Source organism: Maylandia zebra, linkage group LG18 (genome assembly GCF_041146795.1).
Source record: "Maylandia zebra isolate NMK-2024a linkage group LG18, Mzebra_GT3a, whole genome shotgun sequence".
Classification (NCBI taxonomy): domain Eukaryota; kingdom Metazoa; phylum Chordata; class Actinopteri; order Cichliformes; family Cichlidae; genus Maylandia; species Maylandia zebra.
Window position 1 is genome coordinate 5332906 of NC_135184.1, and position 12905 is coordinate 5345810.

A 12905-nucleotide genomic window follows, 5' to 3' on the forward strand; every position below is an offset into this window, starting at 1 on the left:
CTCGTTGTAAAGAGAACCGTGCAGCACAAACACAGAGAAACACAGAGGATAGTCCTGCTCTTGTTTGCTGCTCTGTCTCTGTGTGCTGCTGCTGCAGGGTGGACTCCATCTAATTTGTATGTTTGCACTGGACATCAGAGCTCTTAGTGCATGCATGATAACATATGATGCATAATTAAACCTTTTTTAAATGTGATATTATGTAACTAAATATTATAGAATGCTTTTTTTTAAGGAACTTAAATGCTAATAAGGGGTAAATTTAGCCTGTTGCTACAGTTATACATAATAATACATATATAATATATGTATTAATTCATCCTCTCCCAGTTACATCAGTCGGCTGCTCTCCAGCCCTGATGTTTGACGGTACGTTGGTCTAGGAGTAGTTTGGGGAAAAAAATATATAGTGTATAGCTTTTAAATTCACAATTCTCACTTTGTATTATACAGAAGCATTAAATGCTGGGGGAAACCAGTAACCTCTTATTTTGGATAACCAAATCTTAAGCACCCTTTGAGTATCTGCAGAGTAATTTTCATTTGTGCCGACAAAAAGGAATTCAACAGCTAACACTGAGTTAGCTCACTGAAGTGTAGTTTTAAAAAACATCTCTGATTATGTGATTATTCATTATATCACTGTGAATGAGAAGGATCTAACAGAGACTTTTTATATGTCCTGCATATGTTTCCAGATGTGCACACGGAGGCGGTGCAGGCAGCCCTGGCAAAGCACAAAGAAAGAAAGATGGCGGTGCCGATGCCTTCGAAGAGGCGGTCGCTTGTGGTCCAGAGCTCCATGGACGCCTACACACCACCAGGTAAAGGACACACTAAACTTTCACATTTGAAGCCAATGAACGAAAATGATCATTTTAATAATTAGTTTTCATTGCCTGATCCTGACTGTGTGCATATTGTGAATGAATTCTGACAATACCAGGAGTTCAGCTGGTTTTTCAATAATACCAACTAATGAAAAGAACCAAACGAAGCTCAAACAGCAGGAGCTGTGTCCTTGTGAGGCTCAAACTCTCAGGAGAAAACAGAAAGAAATCTTTGTGTACTATTGATATAAAAAAAAAGTTTATTTTTACTCTACCAATACTGAGGCAGAAACGGTACACTTTGTTTGGTTGTAAGTACTAATGGAAAAGTTAATATACTAGATAAAGGATGGAAGATGGAGCTGCCAGGCAGGAGGAAAAGAGGAAGGCTTCAGAGGAGGTACATGGATGTAGAGAAGGACATGCAGAAGAGGGTGTTAGGGATATGGCAGATGAGTCGATGTGGTTACTCCTGAAGGGAGCAGCTGAAAGAAGAAGAAACTTCATCTAAAAGATCAGGAAGTTTTGATGTGTTGTGTTTAAACACGGGGCAAGGTTAGTTTCTGACATGTTGGTGGCACCGCAGGAAATATAGTTGGTAAGATTTATCCTCCATCACTACAGAATATCAGCAAAAAATTGATCAAAATCAAAGTCAGCAATGTTTTTCACAAAGAGACAGAATGTAAATATCTATAGATGCTATCTCATATATTCAGTGGCTTCATGTTTATTCTGGCTCTGTCTCTCTGCAGAAGAGGCTGTTTTGTGCCGTTTCTATCTTCTGTAAGTTACGCTGGTTTTCTCAGAAGGTGTCTCCTTTAGGCCTGAAATGAAAAGCCCGTGAAATGTCACGTTATAGCCCGCCATCTGTCACATCTGCCAACTTTGGGATTCAAGCTGTCAGTCGAGTTACTCTGTCATTGACTGACTCTGGCAGCAGCTGGCAAACCGCCATGCTCATTTGCAAATGTGATTTCCGTTTATGTTGATGCACGATGATTTTTAAATTTCAATCATTTACCAAAAATAAAGAAAAGATCAGTTTGCATTAATATTAAACAGAAGAAATCCCCCAAGAGCAGAGGAGTAGCTGCAGTATCGATCTCCGTGTGGTAGTGACATTGGTAATGAATGAATAGGACGAGCCGTCATTGACTGACGTGTCAGCATCTTCTATAAAACCTGGAGACGGATGGGTACTCTGTAAGCTAACAGCAGTGCAGGAAACGTGAACCACTTTATTTTGCTCATTAGAAAGTAGATTTCTCTAAGTTCTCGCATCAGATTGGTCAGCTGGAAGACGTCTTTAGCAATGCAGAGGACGGCGATCATTCATTCTGGACGATTGATGCAAAATATCACTTTTCCAGCACAATAATCTCTCATTGTATCGTAATTTCAGTTTTTACAGTTAAATTGTTCTTTATGGGTTAATCTTTAAATTCTTAATGAGCAGATTTATGAAGTACAGCTCTGCTAGAGCGGGACGTGGAGGAAGGATTTTTCATGTCACAACCAGACCTGCTGTGTTACACTCAGCAGCATCACACAGTGGAGACGGTGGAAGGGTCTGAAATACAGAATCATTTGTGTGGATCGTTTATTGCCTTAGATACCATGGTTACTCTAAAATCTTTAATGCTTCTGGTCAATATAACCTCAGCATAACTACACAAATACAAACAGTTTTCATGTTTCCGATAAATGAGAAATATCTTATAATATATATTCAAAAAAGCCTTGTGTTAGCTGTAAAACACACTTAACAGCTGAAAACAAGGTAAACAGTGCCCAGTATTACCTGTTTGACAGAGCTATTTATTGCATACACTGATTGGTTTTCTTTCCAAATCCCATATTTATAATATCACCAGAAACACACTAATTATCGAGTAAAGCCAAAATATCCCCTACGTTTAGTTGCCTCGGCTAAAGTTAATGTCACTCCCGTCACATCTCCATTAAAGTTTGGGCAATAAGCTCATATTTCAATAATGTCAAACAGTCACAGACTAACAAAGGGCAGAAGCTTCATTTTAAATCACTGCCATACATTAAGGACGGCAGTATTGCATTTTCTGTCATTTAACGATAATGCATTGCTAGAGGATCCAATGTGATGTATTGCCATATGAATTACTTGTTGCTCCATGTCTGTTTTGAAGATTACAGAAACCTTGCAGTATATACAGTATAGATCAGTTTTCCTGTTTTGTTTGTGCAGGACTCTGTTTGGCCCACAGGGTTTTATCTTCTGAGCGTTAGCATCGATGCAGGGAGCAACAACTCTATAAATCCCATTTGTTGCCTCTTCAAATATCTGTGATTGGACTTTTCAGTTAGTGGAGTGTTGATGGCGTATGAAATGCCCGGACTCATTCCCGGAATACGATGGCCACAGATTTTCTTTCTCCCTCACAAAGCATTTCTCCAGTAAACATTGGGAATGCTCTATGTGAATACATGATAGATGGAGCTTGTTTTTAAAGGATGCTTCACAGAGGCGCTGGTGTCCCCGTAGCATGCAAACTAGGATGTGTCCTTTGGCGAAGGTGGCAGTCGTCCATGTCTTTATTCCACTGGTGTTGTTTAATGAGAGTGTTAATGAGGCCATTATATCTTTGGCTGCAGGGTTGAGCTTCACTGAGCAACGAGACATGATTTACACTAACAGCTCTGAGAAGAACTACAGCAGTGAAAGACGTAAATAAGGAGCCTCGTTTTGATCAGTTGAAGCAGAATGTCCAAAGGCTGCTTCCTCATGGCGATCCACTTCATTATCACTTCATTATTTTCAGTTTTTTTGTTTGTTTGTTTGAATGGACACACCAATTTTACTATTTTCGCATCTCCAGCTGCCCCCTCTCAGGCTTCCCTTGTCCTTGCTCTTCATCCAACATATTCTTTTTATTTCTTCCCTTCATTCTCCCTCTCACTCTTCAGCTCTCCTTAACAGCCCATCTTAACCAAAATTAGAAGCAGATGGATCCATGCCCTCACACCCCACCTCTAGTTTGTATATATCCCTCTGATTGCATATATTTCTCCTGTGTATTATGTATTGCTGCTGTCTTACTATTTATATTTTATTCCTGCACAGTTGGTGTGGAGCACCCATAATTTGGTTGTACATATACAATAACAATACACATCTATTCTATTCTATTCTATACTATGTCCTGTGATGTACAGCAACACATTGATGGTAAAAACTTGTTACATAAATCAGTTTTATTCAGTTAATTCCTCTTTGAATACACAGCAGCCAATCACAACACTGAAACCCCTGATAGTTAAATCAATAACTCTGATTATGTTGTTACAGAGGCACCTGTTATGTGTTGGGCTCTAGGTGGTAAAATAACAATCAGTGCATCTAGTTTCATTGGAAGCTTGGGAATGGGCAAGTGTCTGATTGACTTTGATCAGGGTGAAAATGTAATTGCTGAATGACGGGGTTAGGGTATCTTCTAAATGACAGCACTTGTTGGATGTTTGTTGTATTTAGGGGTTATTACTTACCAAAGGTTGTCATTGGACTTAAAACAGGTTAACTGGTGACAGGGTGATGAAGCGTCCGGGCCCTTTGAGGTGCATGGCTGTAAAGGCCGGGCTCGCTTAAGCACAAGTTGGTGGCCATGATAGAAAGATGTCAGCACGTACAAAACACCCATAGACTCCTGCCAACCACTGAAGGCAGCTGAGTGTCAATATTTAACTAGTATGAGGTGGGTGAATGTAACGTGGTATCTGACTATTATTAAATCTTAATTCTGGTGCCAATTTTTAGAAGCGTAAATAGATTTAAGTCTTTACTTCCCACAATATTTAATAGGAAAACATGTAGAAAATAACCTTTAAATGTACATTCATTCATTTTTTGAGGTTATTTCATCGAAAAACAGACTCACAAATATACATTGATTACTGTGGAATTATATTATCCAACAAACTGATGCATTTTCTCATAAACTTAGAATTAATCCATTAAATATAAAAAGGAGCAGGTGTCTGTTTGTGGAAGCCGCCACATTCCCCCACCATCTTGAAAATACTGGCTGAGATGCACGTCACAGTTCCACCTAATCATCCACTTCATCTCCTGAACTCAAGTCAGGGCTCTAACAAATAAAAACGTGCATAAACATGAATATTTATTCCCAATACTGTCACAATTACTTATTGTCAGCACATTAGACCCGCCCGTCTTTAGACAGGTGACAACTGGCAGTACCAACAGCCAGTTATAGGGTAACATGTTTTTAATCCTAAAAATCAATCTTTCACTCTGATAAAAAAAATAAATAAATACATTACATTCTCACATTGTGTGAGAATTTATTGTCTGTCCAAGTCCAGCAATGTTTGGGAGAGGCTAACAGCAGCTAACAGAGGCTAACAGAGGCTAACGGCAGCTATTAGCAACAAAAACAGTAGCGCTTTGAGAGAAAAGCACAGGATATCCTCAACAGCTCAACTCAGTATTGCTGTCACTTGCAGGGGTGAGCTTCACTGATTCATCCACTCATATCAGTTTTTCGTCCTCCTCCAGAGTAAATAGACGTGAACACCATCTGAGATAAACAGCGGACTGCCGGTCTACATTCACTAGAGATAAACAGCTGTAAGACTTTTTTGTCTCACGGCAGCCACCATAGCTAGGAAATATAGAAGAAACTCTGCGATCTGCAATCTTCTGACATCTAGTGGTGCGATTTTATAAACTGTACCCTTTTAAAGAAAACAAAAACTTAAAAATCTGCAAGAAAGATGATGTCATTGCTGTTTACCTTGTCTGTGGGTTTTCTGTATCTTAAACAACAGATGAATATTTGGTTTTAAAAAAAAGTCATAAAATTAATTGGGACATCTGGCATTATTCTATATTTGCTCAGTGCTTTCTGGCTCTCTCTAGCTCAGGCACTCCTATGATTATCTTTGGCAATCCCACTGCTTCCTGCTGAATACACAAATCTTTCAACAAATTGTTTTGTTTTTTTTCCCTGGCAAAAAAGAAAAAAGAGAAAAATGCTCGGTGATTTCCCCAAACAGCTGAGGACTATTTGTAGTGATGGATTAACACACATTTACTGCTTGAGTGATTATTTGGGGCAGCAGGACGATATATGTAGGACCGAGTCGAAGTAAATTATGACTTCTGAAAAGAACACATCAGTCAGTGCAACAGTGTAACTCACTGTGTTTTTAGCAGTTCCTGGACAAACAATGGACCTCTGTGCTTTAGGGGATGATGGCTTTGGATGCAAAATACCTGTTTGTATTGAATCTTATGGAAAGAGTCCAGTATTGACTTAATGCTAGTTAGCTAGCATTGATGCATGCCAGACTGATGATGATAACTGCTGACCACAGTTTCACTGAAACAGAATCTTAACCCAGCTCAAGTTTTATAATTCAAAATTCAAAATGGCAATGAAACCTTTGTTGAGCAGACTTTTTGCAAGACTCACATGCCACATGCTTCAAATGTGCATACGCTTTTTCTGCAAGAATGTTCATAATACTACACACAAACACACGTCTACGTGATTTCCGGGTATTTTTACTGTTGTGCACAAATGAAGATAAACAAGCTGCACACATGACACACAAACTGCACATAATTCATCGTGCAGATTTAGAAAGACCTTGTGGGAGCATTAAAGGCAGTCGCACACATACAGGCACTTGTGCGCACGCAGCCACACACACATTTCTGTCAGCCAGCGAGGTTCATGCGAGGACAGCCGAGTCGTGTGTTGCTGAGCAGCGTGTCGTATCGTGCGGAGATGACAAGTGAGAGAGGCCTCTGATGTGCTCTCATCGGGTTTTGACTGATTTTCACAGCTGCATTTTCTTAATTTTTCCAACGCATCGTGAAATATATTTCTGTGGAACCGCTTTGTGTCACTTTCTCGTTTCTCTTTCTGCATTTTTCTGAGTATTTGCTTCGTAAGTCAGCTGGCAGCGTTGCGCTTTCAATATATTTTGTCACTGGAAGTCTCCCCATCTCGCTATGAGCAGGATAACAAGATCCACATTCATTAATCAAGTGTGTTAGCACAAAGCATCATGGGAAGACTACATCCAGTCACATGGTGTTTTCTAGTGCTGTCAGCTGTATCAATGACAAATATGCTGACTTTCAAAGTCTTGATTGCACACGTTAAATTGTAAAAGCAAAAAAAAAAAAAACACCATAAAAGCTCTAGTACACTGATTTTCTTTTTTTTTTCTGCTTTCAAATTCAATTCTTCTTCTTTTTAAGAAATACACAGTTTGGTCATCAAACTCTACATATTTATATTATTTGACTCAAGCTTTGCAGCTCCTCCTGCAGTGCACTGTTTGACACAAGCTGATTAAGCCCTCTTCACCTTTAAATCAGTTTTATCCTGTCTTCACTAACAAAAGGTTTGCATGGTGGGTGTTGGAGGCTTCTGTGTTCACAGTGCCTGAGACCAAATTGAGGATCTCCCCTCTGTATATCATACAAAGGATTTGTGTAGACATGCTTTCATGTTAAGCTTCTTATTGATCTTTTAAGATTTGATTTACTAACACAGGAGCAGTGACGAAACTCTGATGTCTTACACTGAAACATTTATTGTACTAAGATCAGTGTCAGGGAAAATTACTATATAATCTGCACGAGTTCGAATGGTAATGTAAATCTTATCCAGATAAGATTTAACTTTAGTTTAAGGAAACAGCTGAAATCTTGTGTTTACTTTTCACCTAAGATTACACGAAGGTTGCTCCTCACGAGCTTTAGAGAGTCTGATTCATTATAGTTTTGCTAACGTTGCCACGCTACCAAATTCTTACACATGCATCATAGCATGTAACGTGAAAGATGTCACTCTTAGTGACTAACTTTATAAAATACTAAGCAAATGTGCAGCTGATATTTAGCATCTTTCATTCATCTCATTGTTTTGGTTCACCACCCGCTTCTCACCCAACAGCAGACGGGAAGCTCTTCACCGGTCGCCCAGAGCTAAAAGCAGAATGAATACTGGAAACAAACATTAGTCCTCGTTGTTGTTTGTTGCTCTAAATTTACCAGGTGTTTTGGTTTCACTTTGACCAACTTCAGCAGCTGATTCCATGTGGTTATTAAAACAAGAAAAACAAACCAAAGCATCAACTTCATAAATGTGAAGATGAACGCAGCTAAATGACAAAGTAAAGGCTTTGACTTAAACTTCAGGTTCCCAGATGGTTTCACCTGTTGCACAGGTACAGAGTCCCAGCTGCATATGTGTGTGTACTAAAGTCAGTCACACTGGAGCGCAGCAAACCAGTTTAACCCTTTATCGGGTAAGGAACCATTTATAGTTAAAAAGATCAAACGTCTCATAGTAACACTCTTGGGTTGAAATATTTGAATTTTCAATTTTTTTGGTTTTTTTTTATTGTTGGACTTTCCTCGTCAGTCGCACAGTTACCTTCTCTCTGCATCTGCCCTGCGAGAAAACACACACGTGCACACTAATCGAGTACCTTTGAGTGTGTGTGTGTGTGTGTGTGTGTGTGTGAGAACTAGGTCAGCTTCTGTTGTTATTCATATCACCACTACTAGCCTCATAACGCCGTGGGCATTATGGAAATGCCATGCAAAACTTGCAGAAGCACACACCCGTGTACGCACACACGTTTTAGCTTTCACACGCACAAACAAGTTTGTGTTCCTCCCCTGCAGCGACTTTACCCAGAAGGGGGGAGTAGGGCTTACACATCGACACCTCTGTTTGCACCGGTGTTTGGAAAGATCCTTTTTTTCCCCACGGTTTGGATAAAACTTCAACCCTAATGTCCATCCTCATCTTCTCTCTTCCTCAGACACCTCCTCAGGCTCAGAGGGCGAAGGTCAGGGGGACGGTGATGAAGAAGAGGGAGGAGAAGGTGAAGAAGAAGACGGAGGAGGCGGCGGAGGAACCTCGTCCAGCCAGGAAGGAAGCATTAGCATGGAGCACTGGATCAGCAGGGCAATCCACGGCACCTCCTCCACCACCACCACCACCTCGTCAACAGCCTCCTCGTCCTCGTCCTCCACACGTAGCGGCGGGAGCGGGGCAGCGGCCGGCAGGCTGGCTGACGTGCTGGCCCAGCATGTTCACATTTCCTCCTCCCACCACCACCGCCACCACCATCACCACCACCACCACAGTAAAGGTAGGTGACTTGGCGCAGTGCTGACATAATAGTCTAACTTTTGGTCTCGGCGTGGCACACGGCGTCCTACAGGGAAAATAAAACGATCATTAGCAGTTAGCGCTGTGTCATTAATGTGAAGGCCAACGACTGCAGTGAGTCTGTAAAGCTGTTTAAGTCAGTTTCAACTGAAAGGGAACATTTTTAAACATGAATTCAAGCCTCAAGCTGAAAAAACAGGCTTTCTGTCACGTCTGTCAAAGAGGTTTACATTCAGCTGTCCACTGTGTGGCCCTTTGCAGCTTTATCTAATGACGCCTTACAGTTATTCACGACACCTTTAGTAAACTACAAACTCCTTTAGCAAAGGTGGAAGACCCTCGTCAAGGCAGCTTTAGCTAATCCAGACAGTGTATACAAAAATACAAAGCTTCTGTTAGCAGGTCTCGACACTCCTAACGAAATCGGACTCTTCTGGACAAACCAAAACAACCCAACCGCTCTAAGATTTAGATTTTTCCCGAAGTTTCCAATTTTGTTATGTTCGCCAAGTCGTGGTGTGTGCTTACTGTTACAACGTTTCTAGTTATTCGTCTTTCATATGGGACCAAATAGACAATCAGGACAGGGTTAATATTCACACACATTTAATCCAGATCATTGCTTAATTAAACATTGTTTTAAACATTATATGAAACTTAATCAGGTACAAATGACATCTTTCAACCCAAGAAGTTAATAAAAGTTTATTTTATTATGCAAAGCACAGTATGGACTCTGAGACAGCTGCATATAAAAACTAAAGCTCCCATCAGAGCCTTGTTTCTTATATATTTTCCCCCTTTTTCACCTCATCAAGAACAGAATAATAAAATAATAAGCAGAATAATAAACATAAAGGATTCAATACTTTGTGGGAGACCTCAAATCTCCCTCAGACCCCTTGAAGGTCCTTGAATCCCAGACTAAAAAAAAAACAGCAGCTGAACTTAAAACAGAAACTGTCCTGTAGTTTTTTCTGACTAAAACTGAGTCAGCAGTTAATAAAAGATGTTCTCTACCGAGAGAATCTGGACGTAGCGTTTCATCTTTGAGCTTCACAGTAAGATGTTGATGGCAGTGTTCAGCTCAAGGTCCTTTTTTCTTGTGTTCTTTGAGTTTGTAAGTGGAGTTTGTAACTTACTGTGTGTGTTTGTGGCAGTTCTGCTGTCATTCTCCTGACAGCCAGTTTTCTCTTTTTGTTTTGTTTCTGCTGCGCTTTCCCCCCCCTACTGCTCCTTTTTCAGTTTTCATACTTTCATTGAAAAATATTTTTGAGTCTCGTGACCTTGACGCCTGCACAAACTCAGCACATTCTGTAATGATTTAACAAAATCTGTCTCATCAGTAACAGTTTTTGTAGTGTCTCCGTTTATTTCCTTTTGACACATTTAAAGACACCGTTATACTGATGATCCTCATGCTTCATGTGCCAACGGCCAGATAACAGCTGGAATCAAACCATGAGACCAGGATGTGTCATGCTTTTGTTCTTATTTCTACTTATCTGATTTTTTTCTGCCATACCAACACGATAAACTGAAGGAAGTAACGTAGTTACTGGTATTCATACTGTTTGAATTGTAATTACCAGTATCTCTCGATCCAGACCATACCAGCTACCACGACATTAGGAAAACTGCTGACTTGACAGATATCCTCCACAAGGAGGGAAAGCCACAGGAGGTTGGTGAAAAGGCCGGCCGCTCACAGCCGCATCGAAGCATATCGACGGAAAGTTGACTGGGAGGGAAAACTGTGGTAGGAAAAGGTGCAGAAGCAACCGGGATGACCGCAGCATTGAGAGGATTGTGATGACAAGTCGATTCAAGAGCTTTGGAGAGTTTCAGCTGAGTGAGCGGAGGCTGGTGTCAGTATCTTAGAGCCACTACACACAAATGTCTTCAGGAAAGGACCTACAACAGTTTCAGTCCTGATATCAAACCACTGCTGACGCAGAGACACCGTCACAGTATCTTATCTGGACTGAGGAGAAAAAAGACTGAACTGTTTCTCAGTGGTTCAAAGTCCTCTTTTCAGATTAAAGTCAGTTTTGTATTTTATTTTGAAATTACGATGTTAAAGTCTGAAGAGTGAAGTTTCCACAGTCTGTGAAGAGTTGGTGCTGTTGGTGCTCCACGGCGTTTTATCAAGTCTGAAGTCAACCAGAAGATTTTAGAGCTCTTTCTGCTTCCAGCTGATGATGAACTTTTTGCATATGGATGGTTTGCTGACCGTGTTATTGCTGGGCTAACTCGCCTGGCCTGAATCCCAGGGAGGATCTATCAAAGCAACCTGGACGTCAGTAACACCTCAGCAGACGCACCCTGACCTGATCAACTCCACACACCACTACACCGATACAGTAATTCTGTTAATGGAGCCTCAACCGAGTACTGAGTGTATAAATGAAATGAAACTGGACACGTCTCTATTGTCAAACCTTCCTTTGAATGATCTTAAGAAATATTCTAATAATTAGAGGCACTGGATTTCTTATTTTAATGACCTATGAGCCAAAATCATCTGAATGAAAACAAAAAAGATGCTTCAGTATATTACATGTAAAGGAAAAAGAAAATGAAGTTTATCATTTTAAATTAAATGATGAAAAAATAACCACCACAGCTTATTTAAAGTATTTCTGAGAACGTTTAGTAATACGTCTCAAAAGGATCAAGGCCCTGCAGAGGCTTGCTAGACTAGCATCCCCAGGCTTCTACCTTTCTACCTATAAAACCCGAGAGCAGTCAAATGGTGGAAGTGGCTTCTACCTTTCTACCTATAAAACCCGAGAGCAGTCAAATGCTGGAGTCATTCATATGTATATTAGGTCGTTACCTAGGAATTCTGGAGGGAGGGGAGTGGGGGTGAGTGATTGAGGGGGGGGGGGGGGGAGCTGCTAAAAGCTGTGAACTTCCTTTTGTGTTTCATCTTGATGCATTCTCAATCATCCAGGGAAATAAATCTCCAAAAGTCACCAACTTGGAGTGTTTCAGTTTGCCATCTTGGGGAGAAATCAACACACATGGGTGTATGTCCTTTGTTGCTGACATTTATTGATAAAAACAGTACAAAAAACCAACCATTTGTACACATATTTACAAATAATTCAACATTGTCAGCAATCACTCACAATCCTGGCACTGCCACGGTATCTGTCGTCTGCATTTACCACATGTGTACCTGTAGCAGTGAACACATCGCACAGTGGCCTGATTTTTTTTGCATCTGTGTTTGACCTGACACGTGGCCCTTTTTCCAGGGCTCGGTGTGGAGGGTTCTGCCCGAAGCAACTGATCTTTTCTTGCCTTCTTCGCAGCTACATGAGAGTGAGCCAACTCTGTTGCAAGCGCCACCAGGAAGTCCACCCGTCTTTCCTTCGTCCCGGTGCATGCTTGATACAGCACATGTGCATTCAGTGCTGCCATGTCAATCATGTTATAAAACACGGCGACTGGCCAGCGCCGTGTTCCTTTGCGGACAGTGTACTCCCGAACCATCTGGTCCATCACATCCACGCCACACTTTGTTTTGTTGTAAAGGGTGACAGTGTTTGGCTTCCTTTTGGTAGTGTTATCAGTCTGAACCACGCTGTGCATGCTGCTAAGAATATAGACTGTCTTCTTCCGTTTGGCCGCATACGCCGTCAGCGTGGCAGCAGAGGTTGAAAACACCTAAGAAATAAGATAAATTGTTATTTTCATAGCCCTTTCACACACAATGAAACACATAAACATAGAACCACAAAAGACCTGCAACATACCTGAGTGGTGAATTCATTGCAATCTGTCTGTCTAGTGGATTGAGGAATTTCCCTGCGAATCTTGTTGACTGTGCCGAGGATGGTGGTTTTCCGTCCAAGAAGTTTTTGCG

At 40.9% G+C, this 12905-nt stretch overlaps 1 protein-coding gene across 7 annotated transcripts in view; it reads left to right on the forward strand.

Annotated features, from left to right (window-relative positions):
• LOC101480681 (disco-interacting protein 2 homolog C) overlaps positions 1–12905 on the forward strand; it is a 205257-nt gene that overhangs the window by 120351 nt on the left and 72001 nt on the right. For all 7 annotated transcript variants that reach the window (XM_076877149.1, XM_076877148.1, XM_076877150.1 and 4 more), the window contains 2 exons: positions 699–824; positions 8679–9011. In XM_076877149.1, coding sequence (XP_076733264.1) covers positions 699–824; positions 8679–9011 — 459 coding nt within the window. The remainder of the gene's footprint in view (positions 1–698; positions 825–8678; positions 9012–12905) is intronic.